Source organism: Trachypithecus francoisi, unplaced genomic scaffold, assembly GCF_009764315.1.
Source record: "Trachypithecus francoisi isolate TF-2019V2 unplaced genomic scaffold, Tfra_2.0 Lachesis_group1, whole genome shotgun sequence".
NCBI classification, from domain to species: Eukaryota; Metazoa; Chordata; class Mammalia; order Primates; family Cercopithecidae; genus Trachypithecus; species Trachypithecus francoisi.
Window position 1 is genome coordinate 115,653,064 of NW_022681454.1, and position 25,928 is coordinate 115,678,991.

At 38.7% G+C, this 25,928-nt stretch overlaps 1 protein-coding gene across 4 annotated transcripts in view; it reads left to right on the forward strand.

Moving 5' to 3' along the window:
* The first annotated feature begins 255 nt into the window (after window positions 1-255).
* The window catches only part of USP53 (ubiquitin specific peptidase 53), an 82,716-nt gene continuing 57,043 nt past the window's right edge, over window positions 256-25,928 (forward strand). For 2 of the 4 annotated variants that reach the window (XM_033215122.1, XM_033215126.1), the window contains exons 1-3: window positions 368-606; window positions 5,961-6,079; window positions 24,556-25,235. In XM_033215122.1, coding sequence (XP_033071013.1) covers window positions 25,092-25,235 — 144 coding nt within the window. In that variant the 5' untranslated portion in view covers window positions 368-606; window positions 5,961-6,079; window positions 24,556-25,091. Of the gene's footprint in view, window positions 607-5,960; window positions 6,080-24,555; window positions 25,236-25,928 lie in introns of all 4 variants that reach the window. The other 2 variants (XM_033215123.1, XM_033215124.1) reach the window with 2 other exon arrangements.

Genomic DNA, 25,928 nt, shown 5'->3' on the forward strand with positions numbered 1-25,928 from the left:
ACCAGAATAATCGCCTCCTCCTGAGGAACTAGCCTTTCTAGCCACACCAGACAGCACGTCCTACAACCACCTTGCCCCCAACAACCAAACTCCAGCGCCATACAGCCGCTTCTAGGGAAATGTTCTATCTCCTGGTCTCGCGCGATCTCGCGCCTTCGAGGAAGCCAACTGTATCGCGCTCGCCATCAAATCCCCGCGGGAATAGGATTCCGCAGGTCCGGAAAGCCGGGAAATCGCGAGCGGAGGCGGGGTTACCTCGTTGAGCGTCAAGGCGGAGCCAGCTCCGAGGGGCAGGCTCGAGGCGGGGAGAGGGGCGGGGCTCCAGGGACCTGTTGATCGCAGGTGTCACTGGTCTGACTGGCCCCTGGGTATTGGGGCGTGTGCGCATGCTCCGCTCGTAGGGTCGGGCTTTGGGCGGCGGAGACCAGCCTCCTCTGCTCCAGTTCCCGGTGAGCCTCGGTACGTACGGTGGCAGCAGTCCGTGTGTCTGGTGGGTGTCCGCGTGAAGCGGAGCTGGGCCAGCGGGAGGTAGCTGTGTGGGAGTGGAAGGCCGGTATTTCTCTACCTGGACCGCACGCTCCTCGCGCAAGGAGGGTAGAGCTCAAGGTAAGTCTCCGAAGGCAGCCTTGTGGTTGGAGATCCAGCGACCTGCGACCCCCGCGGGCCTGACCGGGACACTCTCATTCTAGCCCCAGAGCTTGTCCCTTCCCTGGCAGCCCGGCGACCTCCTCCGGCCCCGGCCCTCAGGGCACACACACACTCTCTTCGCTGGGCGGTTCAGGCGCCAGAGGTCGTGCAGCCCTCTCGCCCCTTCTCGTCCCTTCTCGTAGCGTCTGGCGGAGATGCCTCAGGCCAGGCTGGAGGCGCGCGCGAGGCGGGAGGTGGTGCTGTACTTGCAGGGTCCTGGTTGTTATTGCTGCCGTGTTTGAGGGCGGCGACCGGGCAGAAGCTGGAGTCCTGCTGGGGTTATGAATATTACCCTTACTTGGCTCCTGCCCCTGCCTGTCCAGGCCATATTGTCTCGCCTGAGCACACAGTTTTTTACTTAAAGGGGTCCAGGATGGTTATGCTCTCTCCTTGGAGAAGAGAGATGACTGGACTCGTGAGATTCTTGGGGTGGTGGGTGGTGGTTTCTCAGTGGTAGTGGTGATGTAGATAAAGTTAATGTTTAGCTTCTAAAGGGCGGCTTACGGGGCATTTACCAAACTATTTTTAAACAGTGTTGGAGAACAGGAAGTACTTGCACAGGTGTAATAGGGAGGGTTTCTAAAACCTGCAATCTGAGGATCTTTTGAGGTTTGTAACCCTACTACAAGGTTTTCTTGATCAATGCAAAGTATGCAGAGAATTACCCGTTGGACAGCAAAGTTTTCCGAACGTTTCCTTATCTGGAAATATGTGTATATATGTGTGTGTGTGTGTATATATGTATATATAAATATATATATTTTGCAAAGAATATCTAAGGCTATTTTTGAGGTAGATTTAATAGTAAACCTGTAGTCCCAGCTACTTGGGAGACTGAGGCAGGAGAATTGCTTGAACCAGAGCTTGCAGTGAGCCGTGATCGCGCCACTGCACTCCAGCATGGGCGACAGAGCGAGACTCCGTCTCCAAAAAAACAAAAACAAAAACAAAAAAAACCCAGTAAACTTAGGAAGGAAGGTTTTTGTGATTAAGATCTGATTCACTTTTAGTTCTTTAAAGAAAAGCCTTGCTGGTTTTCACTATTTAAAGTGAGTATCAAGTGCTAACACAAAATATCTGATGGAAGTGAACTTTTAGTTACATTTATACTTGTTAGTTTTATTTTCTGTTCTTTTCAGTTCCATGATGATGGTCTAAGCAAAGACCCTTAGTCCTGTTAAAGATACATTTAAAAAACAAAAACAAAACCCAAAGGAAACAAAACTTATTCTGCAAAAGTAATATATGATTTATCTGCTGTTGTCATAAGAATTCCAAATAAACTCAGTGTAAGTAGTAGTTAATTATAGTCTGAGAAATAAGGTTTTTGTTTTGTATCTCAGTGGCTTTTGAAATAAGCTCCTTGATACAATTTGTGCAGGTTCGTGATTACTGGTGATAAACCATGAAAGTGATTTATTAAGATTTTTTCATTAATGAAACTAGTAGGTGTGTGTATCTCTTCCTAACGTGTAAAAAAGAGACTAAGAACCGGCCTTTCCTTTTTCCTACGAATTTTAAAAAGTATTTTAAAAAATGTATGTAGATTGTGTAAGTTCATGGAATTTGACACTAATAATCAATTCATTAATATTATTTTTACTAAACGATGCACAAGATAGTTTTAAGATATTTTAATGGGAAGGGAGACTTTTCCACCTAGTTTATTCTTTTCCTTAAAGAAAAAAAAGAAAAATCATAGTTCTCTTAAGACCTGCCATTTGTGCTGTGATTCAAGTTCTTTTATGTTGTTTAGTGTTAGATGTTTATTTTAAGCTCTGCAGTATCAAGAAATACAATTTCGGTACCATATGGTTTACAAGTTTGTTTTAGCAAGACAAAGTTTAAAAATGAAAATTTTATCTCATTTAGGTTACATATAGCTTCAAAAGCCAAAATCAGGATTATTTTCCCTCCTGGAACTGTTTGGAACTCTCTTACTCGGGTAGAAGGGGTACATTGCTTTACGCTACAACTTTCCAAAAACATATTTGATCTTTATAAAGTGATGGATTAAACTATCCTACAAAGATATTTAGTTACTAAAATACTTAGAAGGTCCTTTTTGACAGCTTTAACTATATGGTATTTCTTGTAGAACTCAAAAACAACCTTTAGAAAGCTGGGTAGTTTATATACTGCATCTGGAAGCATTTTGAACACAGTGTGCTTGGTGTGCTAGGGCCAAAATGATTGCCAGCTTAGCTTACTCTGCTCATGAGCTCTTGTTTTAAGGAAGGAAGTGTGCTGATTTATGTCATCTTTGCAGAGCTAGGTAGAAATAATGATGTCACAAATAATAGTATTATTATATTGTTAGTTTTATACAGATAATTTTAGAAACTTTTGCATTACAGTATTTGCACATAAAAGGAGCAAGGAATGGATGCAACCTGCTCTGCTACAAGTAAAAATCCTCAAAGGTTAAATTTTAAATAACTTTATGTAATATCATAATCTTTGCAGGTTATACATTTTTTAAAATTCATAAGAATACCATAGATACCATGTACAGTATATAGAATATTTAGGCGAATAATATTCTAGCTCTTCCAAGTTAACTCATATCCTCTATCAGGAATTGTTGAACCAAAAGCCCATGATTAGAACTGTGGTCTGTGGTTAGAATTGAGTTTTAATATAATTGGTTTTCTTTGTGATCTTAGTATTTTTTTCTTTTTCTTTTTTTATGCTATGAATTTTATTTTGTTCATTTACAAACATTATTCATAGAAGGCTTCATTAGGCCACCAAAGATGTCCGTGATACAAGAAAAGGCTACAAACCATTGCATCTGGCTAAAGAATTTTGATTTTACGTGAGACTTTAGAAGAGTTGCTTCATATACTCATCTTTGTAGTTCATCGGATTTTTTTTCTGCAGAATAAACCTTATTCCAATATCTTAGCTATTTTTATGAACAACAAAAAAGGTCAATTATTTGAGGTGTCATGGTATTTTTGAACTAATTGGAAGATAATTACATTAGTCTTAAATTTTACACATATTACAAAAAGGAAGTTTTTTTTTTTTTTTTTTTTTGAGACGGAGTCTCGCTCTGTCGCCCAGGCTGGAGTGCAGTGGCCGGATCTCAGCTCACTGCAAGCTCCGCCTCCCGGGTTCTCGCCATTCTCCTGCCTCAGCCTCCCGAGTAGCTGGGACTACAGGCGTCCGCCACCTCGCCCGGCTAGTTTTTTGTATTTTAGTAGAGATGGGGTTTCACCGTGTTAGCCAGGATGGTCTCGATCTCCTGACCTCCTGATCCGCCCGTCTCGGCCTCCCAAAGTGCTGGGATTACAGGCTTGAGCCACCGCGCCCGGCAAAAAAGAAGTTTTAAGAAATACCCTTCCTTTGGAAGTTTTTTACTGCTGCGCTTTTCTGAGTTAGAGGTATTCCATAAACATTATTGACCTCCCATTGTATGCTAGGCATAGTGCTAAACACTAGAAAGTAAAAAGTTAATTAGATAATGTTGGCTGGGCACTGTGTCTCACGCCTGTAATCCCAGCACTTTGGGAGACTGAGGCAAGTGGATCACTTGAGGCCAGGAGTTTGAGACCAGCCTGGCCAACATGGTGAAACCCTATCTCTACTAAAAAATAAAAAAATTAGCCAGGTGTGGTGGTGCACACCTGTAGTCCCAGCTACTAAGAGGCTTGAGGCAGGAGAGTCACTTGAACCCGAGACGTGGAGGTTGCAGTGATCCGAGATTGTGCCATTGTACTATAGCCTGGGCGACCGAGTGAGACTCTGTCTAAAAAAAAAAACACAAAAAAATCATTAAGTAGTTATTTTTTTCAAAACTTGTACATTTGTTGAAAATTTCTAAATCAAATCTCTGTTGCTGACATTGTTATTTCAGTCACTTTATCTTTCTTTCTGATCCATTGACTGCTAACATTTTAACTCAGTTTTCTCTTTCTCTCCTTTCTAGTCCAGAAAAGTTTTGTTAATGAACATTTACAACAATTCTTATTGAAAATCCACTTATAATGTGAAGCATCCCCAAACATTCATTGTATAAATTAGGTTTTTCATATACTAGTTATTCTTAAACTAGGATAGCTCCGTAACAAAAATTGCTTATCATTTACTAAGAACTGCTACTAAAATTTTAAATTTAAGAAATTGACATTTTGATGAACAGTTTATCTGATCTCATTAATCTGAATTAAAGCAATAGTTAAGTTTAATATATCAGTTTAAGGTATTTCCTTAAAGAAAGCAAAATGGAATATAAAATATATAATACACCTTCTGCTTTTTTCTAAATCCTTGTTGATATTGTTAAAAATCATTTTACGTGGAAGATAATGTTATTATAATTAGCCTGCATTCATTGAATGCCTATGTTTTGGCCATTTATTGGGTATTTTATACATGGTTTATGATTCTTACAATAGCCTTGTGAACCTTTTTATATTGATTTTGATTATAGATGATGAAACTGATACTTTTTTTTTTTTTTTTTTTTTTTTTTTGAGACGGAGTCTCGCTCTGTCACCCAGGCTGGAGTGCTGTGGCCGGATCTCAGCTCACTGCAAGCTCCATCTCCCGGGTTCACGCCATTCTCCTGCCTCAGCCTCCCGGGTAGCTGGGACTACAGGCGCTGCCACGTCACCCGGCTAGTTTTTTGTAGTTTTTAGTAGAGACGGGGTTTCACCGTGTTAGCCAGGATGGTCTCGATCTCCTGACCTCGTGATCCGCCCGTCTCGGCCTCCCAAAGTGCTGGGATTACAGGCTTGAGCCACCGCGCCCGGCCGAAACTGATACATTTTTAATGATTGAGTAGTTGAGCAACGTGTTGTAAATTTTATATCAGAAGAGGAATAAAATATCTATGGGAATTATAAGGTCACTATCAGGGTATGGATTCCATCCTTGTCAAGAACCCATCAGGGTATTCTTTGCCCATCAGATACCTCATGCTTTGGTTTTTTCTTAACTCCTCAGCCTGCATAATAAACTGTTGCCCCTCTCATGGTTCCCCTCCCCATACTTAGGTGAGCAGATTGTTTGAGCCCTAGATTTTTCCTCCTATATGGTGCTGCCATATAGGCATGAGATAATGCTCCTCCTTTGTCAGTGTAGTACTGACACTGACCTACCTGCCAGATGGTAGGAAATTGTCCTATACTTCAGTGCCTAGGTTGTCTTTGTTAGGAACACTGTTTTTTCCAAAGAGTTTGTTGTTTGAGATTTTACTTTATTTCCTGAGCTTCCTTTAATAAATATTTGATGAAAACTTAACCATGCACTGTGTTCTGTTCTAGATGCTTGCGATTTGCTTTACATTCTAAGTGGATTTGGAGACAATAAAGAATAAACAGTCAATTCTATAATATATTTAGAAGGAGAAAAGTGCCAAGGAGGAAAGAAAAAGTAGAGCAAGGTAAGAGGAATTGGGAAAGTGTGGTACAGATTGTGATGGTTTGCAATTTTAAGTAAGTGTAGGCCTCATTTAAGTGATTTTTTTTTTAGCAAAGCAATTATGAAGGGAGGGAGGGCAAAGCCATGTGGGCATCATGGGGGGAATGTGTTCCAGGCAGAGGAATGACCAGTGCAAACAATATAGAGAACAGAAGTTTGCATGGTGTGCAGGAATGAGAAGGAGACTGATGTGGCTGGAATGGGAAAGCCAAAGGTCAAGTAGTTGGATGAGGGGCTGGGCAGATAATGACCTTATGATTTAATTTTAGAAAGATCTCTGTCTACTACCCGGAATAGACTTATATGTTACTGTGTAAGGGTAGAAGCCAGGAGACAGACAGCTATTTTTTAATCCACACAAGATGTGATGATGGCCAAGACCAGAATTGTTGAAGTGGAGGTGGTGAGAAGTGGTCAGATCCTGAAATATGAGAGAAAAAGGAGTCAAAGATGACATCAAGATACTTGTTCTCAGCAACTGGAAAGATAAAGTAGCCATTGACCGAGATGGGGAGGAAGGTATAGATAAAATAAGAGTTCAGTTTGGGGCTTTGTCAAGGCAAATAAGTGTTAGGTTATTGCTGACTTGAGATAATTTTCTTCTGGAGATCATGTCTTAAAGTAGACTACCATAAGCCATTTTCTTTATGACCATGTCCTATATTCTGGATACCTGTGTATGCTTGTCTTTTGCTAGTTAGTTACTAGTGGAAACTGGTGAATAGGTAAAAGCAACATGAAATAAATCACAGTTTTTTGTTAGACACAAAGAAATAGAGCAAAAAAATGGAAACATTGAAAATTACTCAAAATTTACTGTTTTTTTGTTGGCAGTATTACAGTCTTTTTGCTTATTAATTTTATTTTCTGTCTTTGTTGTATAAATTTTCTACTGTAGTCTTCTCTAATTCCTCCATTTCTAGAGTGACAATGGTTTTATACATCAAAGGATGTTTATTCTTCAATTATACCTTCCTTACTATAATCCTTTAGCTTTATAAACACAAAGTTACTTCTATAATGAAAGATATTTCTTCTTTTTTCTGACACTATCTACTTGAAGATAAAAGTTTTTTTTTGTATTCAACTTGGTATAACTCTTCTGTTTGCTATCTAGTTATCTAAAATAAAATCTTAAATACTTCTACTAGTAAGATGAGCAGTTGTAGCATATCATCAAGAAGTCCTCAGTTTATCTTTGAGGAGCTGTTAGTGAAAAGATGTTAATATGAAGTTTACAGTTTGATGTCTAGGCCTGTGTACTGTTAAGAATATCTTTGCATAGCAGTGATTCTCTACTAATATGGAATTATGGATATTTCTAATTTTCTTTATGTAGTATTTCTGTGGTATTTCAGAAATCTAATGAATAAGTACTGTTTGATAATCAAAAGAAAAAAATCAATACACATAAAAGAACAAAGAGTCTTATGGCTTTATCAACCATTATATTCGTTTCCTAGGGCTGTTGTAACAAAGTACCACAAACTGGGTGGCTTAAATGACAGAAATTTATTCTCTCACAGTTCTGGAGCTAGAAATCCAAAATCCAGTTGTCAGTAGGATTGGTTCCAACTGAGGGCTCTGAATGGAATCCTTCCTTGCCCCTTCCTAGCTTCTGACAGTGGCTGTTCATCTTTGGTGTTCCTTGACTTGCAGCTTCATCCTTCTAGCCTCTGCCTCTGTCATCATTCTCTCTCTTTCTCTTTTTATAATGACTGCTACCAGTCACATTGGATTAGGGCCCACCCTAATGACCTCATCTTAATCTGATAACATTTGCAAATGCCCTGTTTCCAAATACATTGACATTCACAGGTCTGGGAGTTAGACATGTGTTTTTGGGAGACACAGTTCAACCCATAATAGGTATAATGAATCAGGTTTAAGATGCAATTATCATTTACCCAGAGCATTCTAGTAGCCTGATAAAGTTATTGGATGTTAGAATTACTGGATGTTAGAATTTGAACAAATTCCATATAGTGTCATCCCCTTTTGGGGGAAAACACCTATTACATAATTTATATAGCATGGTATAGATTACTTAACTAATTATGTATTGGGCTTAAGTTTTGGAAGGAGAAAAGATAGTCTGATAGTCTTGTCTGGGGTAATGAAGGAGAGTGGCTCTGGAATCTTGCTTTTTGAGATGAAATTATTGCTGGTAAAGCACTGACTCATAAGAAAGCAGCAGTGACTTATTTTCTTTCTTTTCTTTTCTTTCTCTCGCTCTCTTTCTCATACTTCTGATTAATTTTAAAGTTCAAATTTAAGTTTTTTATTTTTAAATATTTTATTGGAAAGTATTAATAACTGATATTAAGCACTTCATAGAGTTAAAAATTTTGTTTTTTTCTTATTTAAGCCTTACAGAAATTTTAATAACAGTAAATGTTGTAATTATCCTTATTTTACAGGCAAATGTGGATATATGTTTATAACTGCACAAATGAATTCTGAAGGGACACATAAGACATTGGTAGTGGTTGCCTATGGGGAATATAATTGATATGGGGGAGACTTGGTTTTCCTTATATGCTCTTCCATACTGTTTAAAAAATTATTTACAAAAATGTATACTAAAAGAGAGGGAAATTGCTGAGTTTTTCCTTTTAGCTGGACTATTAACTCTTTTAGGAAGAAGCAGTGATCTATCAAATTGTATTGATACATTCAGTAGATCTGCTACTGAAGTACTTATTTACATTGGAGTTAAAAACACAAATGCAGTTTGACAAATATAAATTCTTAGAAAAAGTAAGTTCTACTCTTTTATTTGGGGATATATTATTTTACTTATTTCATATTTGCAGTGTTGTAGAGTAATGCAGTTGCTTTTAACAAGCCATAAGTGAACTTCTGAGAATTTCATTCAGTGTAAACAGTTTAGGAGAACATAAGATGCTTTGAAGTGATTCTGCCATTTTTCTCATGTTTTTCTTTAAGAATTTCTTAAGCGTTATGAAATATATTTATGTATTTAAACTTTTAGAAATTTTTGCTGTTAAGGAAAAAATTATTCATGACAATTGTTAAAGACGGTAAGGAAGACACTTGTTACAGATAGATATAGGGAGCACTGCAGTGGAGTCTTGCAGTTGGGGAGAGAGATTGGGCTCTACTCTGTATACTACAAGTAAAAACGGGAATTTATAGACAATGATATGGGTGTGGTTGGTGGATGGAAAATTACTAGAGGGCAACATTAGGAATAAGAGGATTCTGGCCAAACTGACCTAACAGGATTCTTGTTGAAGGCAGGCCAGGGTGATCAGACATCACCTGGAGGATGGTGAAGGATGAGGAACCTAATCTGGTATGAGGGTGATCAGGTAAGGAGAATGGCTGGCTTGACTTAGTAGGACTTTTGCTAAAATTGGACAACATAGAGACAAACAAAGAAGTCCAAAAGTTGAGGAATAGATGAAAAAGAACACGGAATAGGTTGAGTAGAGTTTGATCAAGGAGGGAATCTTTGTCAATATTTTCTGACACCTGTATCTGAAAATATCAAATAGTTACTTGTATTAGTCCCATTCAGAAAATCAAAACTGTCGTATTACATTAGAATTAGTATTAGTGGCAGGGGCGCAGTGGCTCATACCTGTTATATCAGCACTTTGAGAGACTAAGGCGGGAGGATCGTTTGGGCCCAGGAGGTCAAGGTTGCAGTGAGTCATGATCAGGCCAGTACACTCTAGCCTAGGTGACAGAGTGAGACTCCAACTCAAACAAAAACAAAAAACAAAACAAAAATATTAATAGACCTTAAGGAGCCACCAGGGGAAGATAAATTATCTGGTGTTGGAAGTTGCCACTGTCCCTAGGCTTAAATTCCAAAGACAGGAGCCCAAGAACTGGAACCACCAAGCCTGACCTAGAACCTTAGAGGCCTTTCTATAAACGGGGAACTTGAGCCTTCGAGGAGAATATGCCAGAGATAGCACCAGGGCAGAGAGAGAAGGGGAGAAATACCTTGGCTTCTCTCCTCTGTCTTTGATTTTCTGGCAGTGCCTCTCATTGGCTGAAATGGGCCAGAAATGGATTCACAGGGATCCTGGGAAATGTTTGCAGAGATCAGCTCTGTATGGTTGTCCCATACAGAGCAGAGCAAAGGAGAGAGGGGGATGATTTTGAAACCAAACATGAACATAAACTGCATCGCACTGAAAACTTACCACAATATACAATAGCACCTTGCACTTCTCTTCTAGTGCCACACTAAAGAAGCAAACACTTTTAAGTCTTTCAACTGATTGTTCTATAGTTTTATTTATATTTCTAAATATGAATTCTGTATTGCTATTTGGTGATTTTTCAAGCTTAAATTAACATTAATTTTCTATGATGATGGATATCAATTTAGTGCTTTTGTTTTCTTCCTTATTGTTGCAATAGAATTGTATCTTTTTTAAATTTTAAATTTTGTGGATATGTAATAGTTGCACATCTTTATGGGGTACATGTGATATTTTGATATAAGCCTACAGCGTGTAATGATCAAATTAGGGTTGATGGGATGTCCATCGCCTTAAACGTTTGTTTTTTTGAGTTAGTAGCATTCTGATACTACCCTTGTAGTTATTTTGAAATATACAATAAATTACTGTTAACTTTAGTCACCATATTGTGCTACTGAACACGAGAACTTATTCCTTCTAATTGTGTTTTTGCACATTAACCAACCTCTCTTTATCCCTCCTCTCCACTTCCTTTCCCAGCCTCTAGTAATCGTTATTCTACTCTGTATCTCCATGAGATTGTTTATTTATTTTTTAGCTCCCACATATGAGTGAGTACATGGGATATTTGTCTTCCTGTGCCTGTCTTACTTCACTGAATATCCTTCAGTTCCATCCATATTGTTGCAATTGACCAGATTTCATTCTTTTTTATGGCTGAATAATATCCCCTTATGTATACATACCATATTTTCTTTATCCATTCATCCATTGGTGGACACTTAGGGTGATTCCATATCTTGGCTATTGTGAATAATGCCACAATAAACATGGGAGTACAGACATCTCTTTGATATACTGATTTTCTTTCTTTTGGATATATACCACTAGGGATTGCTGGATTTTACATTGCTTCTTTTTCTCCTGGAACGCATGTAATAAAAAAAAAAATAAATATATTCCCACTATTTTTTATAATTATTTTTATGATTTAAATCATTTCAATCACTTTATTACACTTCTTTATAATAAAATAAAAGATATATATTTTTCCCTTGTGGATTATGTTATACCTACAATTACTTTGGGAACCAGTAAATCTGAACTTTCACTGTCTCCATGTTCAGTATCTATATGCACATAATAAATTTTAAGAAATAACTAAAACCTAAGAAGTTAAAAGTTTATTACAAATGTATCTTTTAGTGAGATAAGTTGAGCATGAGTTAAGGTGCCCAATTAAAGGAAGCTTAAATTACACCAATATTTTGAGTTGCTCCTTTGGCATCTGGAGATTTTTGTAGTAAACCTAGAAAATAGAATGCAGTAAGATGTAGGACAGGTGAAGGGTATGTGTCATTATCTTGTAAAGTAGGAGGAAGGCAATTGTGAAAGCAGAACTGGGAAAGAACTACAGACTAATTGTTAGCCAGATCAATTCTAGGAAAGTGTAAATTTGGAAGTGGCAGATCTATAAATTGATTCCTTTAAATCTAACCATACCTTTAATCTCTGGGAAAATTATTATGTTTTCTTGGATTTGCATATCCCAATTTGAAGATTGCTGCCTTTAAATATAAGAGAACCAAGATTTTAGGGTTGGTGAAAAGTCAAAAAAGGAGAAGGTGACTTGCTAGAGGACAAGTTAGAAATCCCAACTAATAAGAGTTTCCTCTCTGGTACTTCTGTGTTCATGATCCTCCTGATGTGCTTCTAGAATCTTTACCTTCCACGTTATTTTTCTTAGTGCTACTAGGGTCACCTTAAAACAGGTCTGATCATCATAGGTGTTTTGGTTAGAGGTAAAAGTGTTAAATTGGCCCTTAAGGTATTTAATGTGGAATTTTAGCTCTACTACTTACAGTCTGTAAAACCTGGAGTCCATTAAACTTCTCCTGACCTGATATTTCTTACAGTGTCAAAAGAAGGAAAAAAGTTAGTTTAGTTTAGTGGCTTTCATACTTTTTTGACCATGACTTAAAGTAAGGAAGATGATTTGCATCACAGTCTAAGTACCTATATCCATATAGTATTTTATTGGAGACCTGAATTTCTTTTTAAATATTTTTATTTTATTTTATTTTTTGAGATGGAGTCTTGCTGTGTTGCACAAGCTGGAGTGCAATGGTGTTATCTCGGCTCACTGCAAGCATCACCTTCTGAGTTCAAGCAATTCTCCTACCTCAGCCCCCTGAGTAGCTGGGATTACAGGTGTGTGCTACCACACCTGGCTAATTTTTGTATTTTTAGTAGACACGGGGGTTCACCATTTTGGCCAGGCTGGTCTTGAACTCCTGACCTCGTGATCCGCCCACCTTGGCCTCCCAAAGTGTTGGGATTATAGGCATGAGCCACCACACCTGGCCTGAATTTCTTTAAACAGAACCGATGTGTAAATGCTACATTAAGCCCAAAGCAGCCTTGTTTTATTATATTACACAGTTTTAACAATGAACTGTTAGAATGCAAATTACTATATACTAGCCAAAAGAATATCATGACTGTCACATTTTAAACTTGTGTTTCTTAGCATGTATGAGGTTTAGAATTATTTAACAATGCAACCCAGTGCATTTAAATATTGTGGAGTTAGGGAGGGAGGTTAGTTATAAATATCTTTATAGATCTGGTGTAAAGCTATGGTTGGGGAGGCTGAGGTGACTAGAATTTGTGGAGCAGAATGCTAGAAGGGAAAGAATTTCACAGAGAGAAAACCCTGGCAGTCTGCATAAGAGTGCCCTTGAATCTCTGGCTGGGAACTGGGTACAGGGAGAAACTCCAGGAGGCTGGGGAAAGGAGTACTTGAAAGTTGAACAAGGGAAATTTGAAACTATGTTGAATAGAATACAATTGAACACAATATAGCAGACTGTGTGGGATTTAAACTAAGGCAGTGTGGAGGGAAATTTATAACACGAAATGCTTATATTAGAAAAGAAGAAAGCTCTAAGCTTTTATCAGAAAAATGGAAAAAGAAGAGCAAATTAAGCCTAAAGTAAGCAGAGAAAAAAAAAAAAAAGAGTTCTGGAAACCAATGAAATAGAAAACAGGAAAGCAATAGAAAAAAAACTCAGTGAAATGAAAAGCTGATTCTTTGACAGTATCAATAAAATTGATCCCTAGCCAAGACTGATCAATAAAAGAGAAGATACAAATTAACGGTATCAGGAGTGAAAGAATGGACATCATTGCAAACCTTACCAACATTAAGGGGATAATACAGAGTATTGTGAATTTTTTGGCCAATAAATTTGACAACTAGGTGAAATGGGAAAAGTCCTTTAAAGACACAAACTATGAAAGCTCACTCAAGAAGAAATAAAAACCTAAGTAGCACTTTCTATCAAAGAGATTAAATTTGTGATTTAAAGTATTCCCATAAAGAAAATTCTAGGCCCACATAGTGCTACTGATGAATTCCACCAGTCTTTTAAGAAGAAATAATAGCAGGTCTTCATAAACTCTTCCAGAAAATTAAAGAGGAGAAAACCCTTCCCAGTTCACTTTATGAGATGATTATAACTCTAATGTCCGGGCGCTGTGGCTCACACCTGTAATCCCAGCACTTTGGGAGGCCGAGGTGTGCGGATCACGAGGTCAGGAGATCGAGACCATCCTGGCTAACATGGTGAAACCGCGTCTCTATTAAAAATACAAAAAGTGAGCCGGGCGTGGTGGTGGGTGCCTGTAGTCTCAGCTACTTGGGAGGTTGAGGCAGGAGAATGGCATGAACCTGGGAGGCGGAGCTTGCAGTGACCTGAGGTTGACTTAAAACTCAATAATAATGAAACAGGAAAGGTTCCCTTGTTCCCCCTTGCAGGGTGTGCGATGGCGGTGTGACTCGCTTCTTCAGTGTCCCCCTGCTCAGACCTCTAAGGGAACATACAGATGGTCAGGCTTTGGGGCTCTGATCCCATGGCAGTGTCTAGGGGTGAATGTTTACAGCTCCTGAAGCCCCAGTGAGCGTGTGTTACAGGGTGGCTCTTTTAGTCTGCCTATAGGCACTTGTGTTAACCAGCTCAATTAGACCCTCTACCTTGTCACAAGGACAGAAGGCTTTTTGTATCCCAGGTTTCTTGCCTTGGTGTAGGGGAAGAATCGGATCACATGTGGTCTTGGAGAATGAGTGTAAAGTTTTATTGAGTCAAAGTAGCTCTCAGCCGGTGGGGGAGCCAGAAAGGAGATGGTTTTCACCTAGAGTTGGGCTACTAGTTGGCCCCGGCCAAACTCTGCCTCTTCCCGGTGATCGATGGCCTGGTGGTGTGCTTGGGTGCCTTTTGGTGTGCTTTTGTGCTGGCATGCTTCTTTTGACGACCAGCGGCTCGCATCTTCTCTTGACATCTGGCGGCCTGTGTGTGTGCTCGCTAGGGTTTCGGGTTTTTATAGGCCCAGGATGGGGGCGTGGTGGGCCAGGGTGGTCTTGGGAAATGCAACATTTGGGCACAAAGGCAGGAGTGCCTGTCCTCACCCTAGGTCCATGGAGGTGGAGCCCTAGCCAGTGATCACAGCCTCCTCTACCCAGCACTTCCCTTCCCCGCTTCCATATCATTTAAAGGAACCATGCTCTTCCCTTCCCAGTACTCCTGTGTCAATAACACATACAACCCAATACAATAGTGAGTAGAAGATTTGAATATGTATTTCTCTGAAGATATATGAATGGCATATATCTTCATAAAGCTACTCCATATCATTAGTCATTACAGAAATGCACATTGTAACTGTAATGTGATACTGCTAAACACACCCACTAGAATAGTTTAACTTAAAAAGACTTACAGTAACAATTGTTGAATATGTGGAGTAGTTATAACTCTCCTATATAAGGGGGGAATTAAAAATTGTATAGTATTCAAAAACTTAGGAAAGCACTTTGGCAATTTTCTATAAAGTTAAGCATACATTTACAGTACAACCTAGCAGTCCCACTGCTAGGTATTTACAAGAGAAATGTGTCCACAGAAAGACTTGTACTTGAATGTATGTAGGTACTTAATTCATAATAACCCCAAAATGGAAACAACTCTAATTAATCTACCTACTAGTAAAGAGATAAGCAAAAGAATATTACTCCGTAATAAAAAGGAATGTACAACTACTGATTTGTACAGCAATACAGATGAAACTCAAAAGTATGAGTTCATTTATGAGAAATTCTAGAAAAGTTGAAACTAGGACAGAAAGTGGATCAGTGTTTCCTTGCGGGTTGAATGTATTAATTTTCTATGCTACGTGACAAATTACTATAACTTTAACAGCTTAAAACAATGCACATTTATTATTTCACAGTGTTAGTAGGTCAGAAGTCTAGGTCGTTTTTAACTGGATTCTCTGCTCTCTGTCTTACAAGAGTGGTCGAAGCATCAAATGACCTGGCCTTTTATCTGGAGACCCTAAGGAAGAAGAATCTGCTTTCGGGTTCATTCAGGTTGTTGGCAGAGGTGTTTCCTTGTAGGAGTGAGGTTCCTGTTTCTTTGTTAACTGTCAACCAGGATCTGTTCTCTCATGTTAAGGCCCCTTCCACCTTCAAAGCAGCAATGGCACATCAAGTCTTTCTCGTGCTTCAAATCTCTCTTTTTCTGTCACCAGCCAGAGAAAGCGCTCTGCTTTTAAGGATTCATGTGATTACATTAGGCCCAACCAGATAATCACCATATTTTTAGGTCAACTGTGCCATATAACGTAACGTGATCATGGAATAGATATCTTGTCATATTTACAGGTTTCTATAGGGTATGAAATCTGGGGATGCGGGGTGGGTGCACTTTTGGAATTCTGCCTACCATAGTGAGGAATGTTATTGATTGTGAAGGGGCACAGGAGAGCTTCTCAGGGTGATGGAAATGTTCTATAGCTTGGTTCTGGTAATAGTTACATGACTGTAGGTTTGTCAAAACTTACTAAACTGTACTCTAACAGGATGAATTTTATTGATTGCAACTTCAAAAGCTGGTTAACTTAAACATCCTATGTACAAAAATATTGTACATAGGAAAATTAGCTGTCAGTGAGAACTAGTGACCTCTAAATGGTTTAATTTGTATCTTATTGAATAGAAAATAGACTAAAATAGAAATAGAAAAAATAATATAAAATAGAAGAAAGAGTAAGGAAAACTACAGTTGTGTGTCTAAATAGATTTAGAGGAATAAAAGGGAGGAAGGAGTTAATTACTAGCTGTTCCTCTAGACCTTCTGTTAGAGTTAGTTTCCTTCTGCTCTGCCTTCCTTTTTGCTACCCAGGTATTCTGCCTGGGGATTATAAATCTGAATGGTCTTAGCAACATCAGCTCTAAACCTCTGTCAGATACAATAGTAATTTTGCACAACATAGACTATAGTGACTATCTGCTGTCATCTATCCAGCCATCTATATATGGTACCATTATGTGAAATAAAGACTGAAATAATACTGGCTCCAGTGTAATAATTACTACCATAAACCTGGTGTTTCTGATATTCTTTCAGGCTGCCACTTTTCTCACTTGCATGCCCTTTTTTTTTTTTTTTTTTTTTTTTGAGACGGAGTCTTGCTCTGCCACCCAGGCTGGAGTGCAGTGGCCGGATCTCAGCTCACTGCAAGCTCCGCCTCCCGGGTTTACGCCATTCTCCTGCCTCAGCCTCCCGAGTAGCTGGGACTACAGGCGCCCGCCTCGTCGCCCGGCTAGTTTTTTGTATTTTTTAAGTAGAGACAGGGTTTCACCGTATTAGCCAGGATGGTCTCGATCTCCTGACCTCGTGATCCGCCCGTCTCGGCCTCCCAAAGTGCTGGGATTACAGGCTTGAGCCACCGTGCCCGGCCCATTTCATCTATTCTTATGGTTTCTTATGTTTATATGTTCATGACTTGAAAATCCATTATGTTCAACCCTAAACTCTTCCCCAGGATTACCTTTTGAATTTTAATGTTTACTGGATCTCACCCCTTGAATGTTCTGTAGAATCTCTTTCATTTTATCCCAAATGGAACTCTATTTTCTCTCAAACAAGCTCATTTTCCTATAAATGCTGTTTGAGTTGGTGTAACAGTCCTACTACCATTCACTATAGAAACCTGGGAACTTTCTTTACTTTCCTGTCTGCTTCATAGGTTTTGCTGACCTTACATCTGAAAGAGTATCATATTCATCCTCTGTTCCTGCTACCGCTGCCCTTGTGCAGGCCCATGCCATCTCTCCTCCGCATTCCTTCACCAGCCTCCCAATTTATCCCTTTTACTTGCAGATTAATTTACCTCAAATTCATCTGATTCATTGCCATGGTCTGTTTATACCACAAGTCTGATTGTAATTTCCCTGCTTAAAACCAACAAAAGGTTTTTGCCACCTATTAGGTGAAGTCTAAATTTCTTTTTTTTTTTTTTTTTTGAGACGGAGTCTTGCTCTGTCACCCAGGCTGGAGTGCAGTGGCCGGATCTCAGCTCACTGCAAGCTCCGCCTCCCAGGTTTAGGCCATTCTCCTGCCTCAGCCTCCCGAGTAGCTGGGACTACAGGTGCCCGCCACCTCGCCCGGCTGTTTTTTTGTATTTTTTAGTAGAGACGGGGTTTCATGGTGTTAGCCAGGATGGTCTCGATCTCCTGACCTCGTGATCCGCCCGTCTCGGCCTCCCAAAGTGCTGGGATTACAGGCTTGAGCCACCGCGCCCAGCCTCTAAGTCTAAATTTCTTATGTGACCTTCAAGACCAGCCATGATCTGACCCCTGGTTCTGTCTGCCTCATACTTTATTGTGTATATTACTTGATTACTTGGTTCATAGCATTTCTTTGAAATACATCTTGTCCTCCCAACATACACATGAAACTTGTGCTCATTTTTCATTTTATAGTAAGATGTAACCTCTCTAAGAAGCCTATTCTGCTTCCACATGGATCTTATGCTATAATATGCATATCTCTGACTTTGCATAATTACATGTTTTGTTCTTTTTTTTCTTTGGGCTTCAACTGCACATAACTGAGTTAATATTTTTTTATTTTCTAAGTTGGCTCTCTAACCCTGTTTCAATTATACATATATACTCCTCCTTGCTCAGGTGATCATATAATGCGTATGTGTTTTCACACATACATTGTTTTACCAAAGTGAGATCATATTAAATTCCTGCATTTTGCCTTTGTCACTCAAAAACACTGTTGTATTTTCCCCTAATGTGGTCTTGTGGGCTGTCTCTGGAGAGTGGCTATAAACACTACCCTGTCCCTGACAGGACTTCAGAGATCTGGTCATTGGTGTTTACAATGTGCCTTTCACAGGATACTTCTTTATCCTGGCATATGACCTAATGCCTTAGTGTCCATGACCCTTGATAGGTGTCTCTCACAGGAAACTTGTTTATACTGGCAGATGCCCTTGTAGCTCGTCTTACCTGTGTTGAGTTTATTCCTATCTAGATAGCCATTCTCTAGGAGAGTCCTGACCAGAAAAGAAGTTGGATTCCGCTGTTATTGGGTGAGACACACAGGATACAACTCACCAAAACACATGAAATAACAGAAGCCGTGTTACTTACAAATTGAGAGAGGAGAGGGCAGCATGCCTCCTATGGCCAACTAGAAGTGGGGAGCCACCAAGACACGCATATTCAACCACTGGGTGGGGAGCAAGAGACAGAGAGCGAGGGGAACCTGTGGGCCAAAGCCTTTATTGGAGTCCAGGATATTACCTAGGTGGGTTTCCTGCAGGGAGTTCTAATTGGTGGGTTTAGAGTAAGTGGGTACATGTTTCATGGAGTCACTGTGACTGAAAGGTGGTCACTGTGGCATATCTGCATAGCCCATGCAGGCTGTGTGAGTCAGTAGGTCAAGTCAAGGGGCTTGTATTTCACTGACCACCTATAAAGAGGTAGTAACTAGGAAGCAGTTGTGTGAAGTAGATACCTGGATTGACCACATTGAGGAACTAGGAGGCAGAAAACTGGAAACTGTCAAGGATAACTGAGCACTGCTTCTGGTATGAGAAAGTCCAACTTATGTTCAAAGTGAATGCAGAGGTAACATAAAATTATAGGAATTCACTGCAAACACCCTGTTAGCAATTATGTTCCTACTGATGGATATTTACTTTATTTCCTTCATTATTTACTGGTACAACCTAATGTACCTCACCTCAATAAAAATAGTACTTTTATTTCTGGGGTATAGATTCTCAGTATTGAGTTTTGGAGGTTGAAGTGTGTTTTAAATTTTAATAATTGTTGCCATGTTGATCTAATATTGCCAGAGGGTATAATAGTATGATTACATTTTTTATTAGCAGTGAAAGAAGGTACTTCTTCCCTTTTATCCTTACCAATAGTATTTTAATATTTTTGCCAGTCTGCTAGAAATGAAGCAGCTTTCAACTACTGTACTGTAATGCCTCTGGTTTTGGAGGCCCCCAAGATCCCTCCCACCTGACAGATTTGTTGGTTCTCTAGCAGGACTCACAGGGCTCAGCATATAGTTGTATGCATTGGTGCGATTTATTACAGTGAAAGGATATAAAGCAGGATCAGCAAACAGAGAAGGAGCAGGAGGTGAAGTCTGGAGGAAACCAGGCACAAACTTCCAGTTGTCTTCTGCCAGTGGAGTCACACAGGGCACACTGATTTCTCCAGCAATAGATTTTGTGATGACATGTATAAAATGTGTACCAGGAAGCTCATTAGAGACTCAGTGCTTAACATTTTATTATGGGGTGGTCACATAAGCATCCTCTGCCTGGGACGTACCAAAATTCCTGAGTTCCAGAAGGAAAACAAGTGTTCAGGATAAACATTTTGTCTGTGCAGTTTAAGTGCAGTGACTCACTCTTACCAGGGTCGTAGAAAGCCTTCCCAAATCTTGAATTCCCAAAGGTCAGCCCTGCAAGCAGACCACTGTAAGGATGGCAGTCTCAGGAGTGCTATGTAAAGTCTTTTACTCTTTTTAAAAATCAGCTTTATTGAAATGTAATCGCATACTATACAATTCACCCTTTAAAAGTGTAAAATTCAGTGGTTTTTAGTATATTCACAGAAGTATATGTATATTACCACAGTCAATTTTGGAACATTCTTACCACCTCAGAAAGAAACTCTACCTTTAATGATCACCCCTCATGTTCCTATAACCCCCACTTCTCCAGTCCTAAACAACCATTAATCTTCTCTCTATCTTAGTAGATTTCCTAGTTGTGGACATTTCATATGAATGGAATCATATAATATGTGATCTTTTGTAACTGACTTCTTACACTTTGCTTAACTTTTTTAATGTTCATTCATGTTGTAATATGCGTCACTACTTCCTTTTTATGGCTGAATAATATTCCACTATATGAATATACATAACACATTTTGTTTATCCATTGATTGGTTGATGGACATTTGTTTGGGTTGTTTCCACTTTTTGACTGTTATGAATATGCTCTGTTAGCTATTTTCCTCACAGCCTCCCAAATATTTATTGAGAGAATAAATATAGACTCACGTTTGCATTCTCATAATAAACTGCATTATTCTTTTCAAGAGTATGTTATTCCTTTGACATTGATTCTGTTTGCTAGCATTTTATTTATTATTTTTGTACCTATAATCATGTCACATTCATACGAGGTTTATTATGTTTTGATATGAAGGATATGTTAGCCTTATGAAATGATTTGGGGTTACTTTCTATTTCATTTTCCCTGTGGCCTGCAGAGATCTAACACTAGAATTAACTGTTATTTGAAGTCTAGATGAAATTTAACTTTGAATTTATCTGACCCAGATGCCATTTAACATGGGAGAACTTTTATCTCTTTTCCATTTTCTTCTAAACTAGCCTTTTTAAGCTTTTCATTTTTTCTAGTATTAATTTTGGTAATTTGTATTTTGTAGGAAATTACCTGTTCCTTTAGATTTTCAAAGTTATTGCCATAAGAAAGAAAGAAATATTCTTACCATTGCTTATGTGTCTGGTCATTTCTCCTTTATCAATTTCGTTAGTGTTTATGTTTCTCTCTTTTTTTTTTTTTCACCTTTATCAGGCTTTTTGTAAAGATGTTGTCAGTTTTTGTAAAATTTTACTTTGGGATTTATTTTTTCTATTGTTTGACTATAAATTGACTTGGAAATCTGTTTTCTTTTTAGTATTTAGGTTTCACAGTTTTCATCTTCTCTTTTTTCCTACATCATGTTTGAATTCTTTGAGTTACACATCCTGTTTTTATCTGAGTTTCTCAGTCTCTAATTCTGGGAAATTCTTAATCATTTCTAGAGATATTTACTTATTTCCCTTCCTGAGAATCTTACTAGATATTGACATTTAAATATTTTAACAGTGTCTCATACCTTTTGAGAAGTGTTTATATTTTCTGCTTCCTTATTCCTTTTTTAATGCTTTGTAGGAGAATTGCTTGGCCTGAACTTGTTGCTCACTAGTATGTTCTTGCCCTATATTCTTTTTTTTTTTTTTTGAGACGGAGTCTTGCTCTGTCGCCCAGGTGGGAGTGGTGCGATCTCCGCTCACTGCAAGCTCCGCTGCCTGCCGGGTTCATGCCATTCTCCTGCCTCAGCCTCCCTAGAAGCTGGGACTACAGGTGCCCGCCACCACGCCCGGCTACTGTTTTTGTATTTTTAGTAGAGACAGGGTTTTACCGTGTTCGGCAGGATGGTCTCTATCTCCTGACCTCATGATCCGCCCGCCTCGGCCGCTCAAAGTGCTAGGATTACAGGCGTGAGCCACCGCGCCCGGCCTGAAATGTGTTTCTTAAATAACGGGACTTAAAAGTCAAAATACTCCTTGATCCATGAACTGCAGAATGGTTATTGCAAGGATGAAAGCGACATTCATCTCTTTGTACATCACTATCAAGAAATCTGGGGTAACCAGGTGCATTGTCAATAAACAGTAATATTTTGAAAGGAATCTTTTTCTGAGCAGTAGGTCTTCAACTGTGGGCATAAAATATTTAGTAAACCATGCTGTAAACAGATGTGCTGTCATCCAGGCTTTGTTGTTCCATTTGTAGAGTATAGTCAGTCTAGATTTATCATGATTTTTAAGGCCCTAGAATTTTCAGAATGGTAAGTGAGCTTTGGCTTCAACTCGAAGTCAACAACTGCATTAGGTCCTAATAAGAGAGTTGGCCTGCAGCTGGAAAGGCGGCCGCCCCCTCGCCCGTCACGCAACACACATTCGTGGGGAACCTGGTGCTAAACCATTTGTAGACAACCTGCTTCTGGGTCGGGATTTTGTACATAGCAGAGCAGCTCCCTCACTGCAATCTATTGAAAGTCAGCCCTCAACAAAAGGTTGGAAAAAATTAAAAAGTAATTAAAAAAAAAAAAAAAAGAGTCAGCCTGTCCTTTGAAGCTTTGAAGCCAGGCATTGACTTCTTTCTGACTGAGAATGTCCTGGATGGCATCTTCTTCTATCTGTCCATATCACTGTCAGTCTTCAACTGTTTCTTCAACAGATGACAGTCTTCATCTGTCAAACAGTTGATGACTGTTTCTTCTTCAACACTGAAAATCTGCTAATTAGTGTAGCCATCAGTTAGCTAGATCTCTGGATAATTTGCTGTAGCTTCTCCATCAGCATTTGCTGACTCACCTAGTATTTTTATGTTATGGAGATGGTATCTTTCCTTAAATCTCCTGAACCAACCTCTTCTAGCTTCCTACTTTCTTTTCTTTTTTTTTTTTTTGAGACGGAGTCTTGCTCTGCCGCCCAGGCTGGAGTGCAGTGGCCGGCTCTCAGCTCACTGCAAGCTCCGCCTCCCGGGTTCAAGCCATTCTCCTGTCTCAGCCTCCCGAGTAGCTGGGACTACAGGCGCCCGCCTCGTCGCCCGGCTAGTTTTTTGTATTTTTTTTTAGTAGAGACGGGGTTTCACCATATTAGCCAGGATGGTCTCGATCTCCTGACCTCGTGATCCGCCCGTCTCGGCCTCCCAAAGTGCTGGGATTACAGGCTTGAGCCACCGCGCCCGGCCCCTACTTTTCTTCTTTAGCTTCCTCACCCTCTTTTTCTCAGCTTTCATAGAATTAAAGAGCGTTAGGGCCTTGCTCTGGATTGGGCTTTGGCTTGAAGGAATGTTATAACTGGTTGGATCTTCTGTCCAGGCCACTCAAATTTTCTCAATATCAGCAATAAGGGAGTTTCACTTTCTTATCATTCAGGTGTTTACTTGAGTAGCACTTTTAATTTTCCTTCAAGAGCTTTCCCTTTGCATTCACAACTTGGGTTACTTACTGTTTGGTGTAGGAAGCCTACCTTTCCACCTGTCTTGGCTTTCAACATGCCTTCCTCACCAAGCTTAGTCATTTCCAACTTTTAACTGAAAATAAGAGACTTGCGACTCCTTTTACTTGAACACCTAGGGGCCATTGTAGGGTTATGAACTGACGTCATTTCAATACTGCTGCATCTCAGGGAATAGGGAGGCCTGAGGACAGGAGAGAGTTGGGGAAACAGGTGGTCAGTGGAGCAGTCAGAATACACACATTCATGGATTATGCTTGCTATTGTATATGAGAGTGGTTCACATAGACTGAAAACAATTACAGTAGTAGCATCAAAGATAACTCATCACAGGTCAGCATAACGGATGCAGTAATAATGAAAAAGAATTACTGAAGTGTCACATAGACATGAAGTGGGCATATGCTGTTGGGAAAATGGTGCTGGTAGATTGGCTTGGTACAGGGTTGGCACACACCTTCAGTTTGTTAAAAAGGCAGTATATCTGCAAAGTGCAATTGAGTAAAATGCTATAAAACAAGGTATTCTTGTACTCATTTGTTTTTAATTCATAAGTTTAACATTTAAAGTCCTTTTAATCAGGAGTGTGCATTTGTTGATACCATGGAAATTTAATTCACCAAGATTTATTTATGACTTAAAGATTTCTTTTGAATAATTATACATATCCTTTTACATAAAATCTGTCTTTTTTGGAAAAATATGATTCTGTGTAAGATGGATAACAACATATTAATAAATAGAACAATTTAGTATTGACAGATATAGGATACCAGCTGAAATATAATTTATTCTAGGTTTTTGGAGAATATTTTCCTTATGAAACCATCTTTTGAGCATTGAGCTTAAGGTAGGTAGGGATTGATGTCACAGTGATATTTTAAAAATGTAAATGATGAAATTAAAAAATATATATATTAGAATGCTATCAGTTCTGATCCTTTTTATGACGAGTTTTAATTCTATATTCAATATTTGTGTTGAAATGGTAAAGTTAAGAGTTTTCTTATTTGCATTTGCTTTTAAACTTTTTTTTTTCTTTTTTGTAGATTTGCTTTGAGGTCACATTGATATGAAATATGGAGTCATCTTTCATAACTTCACCTGGGAAAGAGAAAGAAAACTTTCTTGTTAAAAAAACATAAGGAAAACAAACAACCAAAGGAATCATGCCAAATGCCAACTCTCCATCTTTTATTAGCATATTCTGTTCATCAGGACAAATGGCTTATGCATTAAAGGAGATGATTTGTTTATCAGTATTTTTAGCCATTAAAAAAAATCATTTTCATATTAACCTTATACAGCTCCCATAAAATTTAACACATCTAAACATCTTTAAGGCCTTGTTTAAAACAGTTTTCTTTTTTAGTGCTTAGAACTTGTATGTTTATGCACCGTATTGTTACTCGTCAAAGTCTTTAAGAGTTTATAACATCAGGAAAGATATGGACTTGGAAACTTCCATTATTAAAATAGACTGCAGTGGCTTTAAGTGGACAATTCAAGACATCCATTTTATTGTGCAAAATATTACATAAAAGTGTATAGTTTTTAGCCTAAATGCAAACAAAGTTGCTTGAAAATGGCATGGGTAAAATTCTTACGGAAACCTGGTGGCAATCTTGGAAAAGTTTATCAGCCTGGAAGTATGCTATCCCTAGCCCCTACCAAAGGCTTGTTAAATGAACCAGGACAAAACAGCTGCTTTCTTAATAGTGCTGTACAGGTGAGACCATAATTACTTATTATATTTTAAAAAGTACTTTTCAGAATATCCTTTGTTTAATGCTTCTTTAGCTCATACATTAAAAATAAAGTTACTATGGATTAGAATGACTTTTTAATATAACTTAATGGGAGCAAAAATGTTTTGGCTGGTCATTTTGGTTTTTATAATAAATGGAAATGTTTTTTTCGACAAACTGATGTATCACTGTGATATAAATAATCTTCTTATTTAAAAGGTTTATTTAGTAAATTAAGGACATTTTTCTAACATACACAAACGTTTTTGTTTTAATCAGCTAACACCCCTCCCTTAAAAAAACATACAGTATGTGGATCCCTGTAGATAGAATAAAAAGACTGCTTGGATTGAAATGAGAATGCAGAGTTTTTGATCTCAGTACTCAAACTCCCTTCACCTCCCACTGTGGTCCTTAAATTACCTCTGTGGAATCATCATTTGGGCAGCACTGTTTTGGTTAAATTGGAGGATAATCCATTTTGCTTCAATCCTTGTTGAAAATCTTTTAATTAACCTGCTTTTCTGCCGTAGATAACTATACTTTCTTATGCATAATAAAGTTTTTATTCAGCAGTTATAGATTTTATAGATCCTGTGTCCTTCTAACCATTGTAGAGTACTAAAGATGAGGAAGATTTAGAATACTGATAAATTTTTCTGTTGACCTTAGAA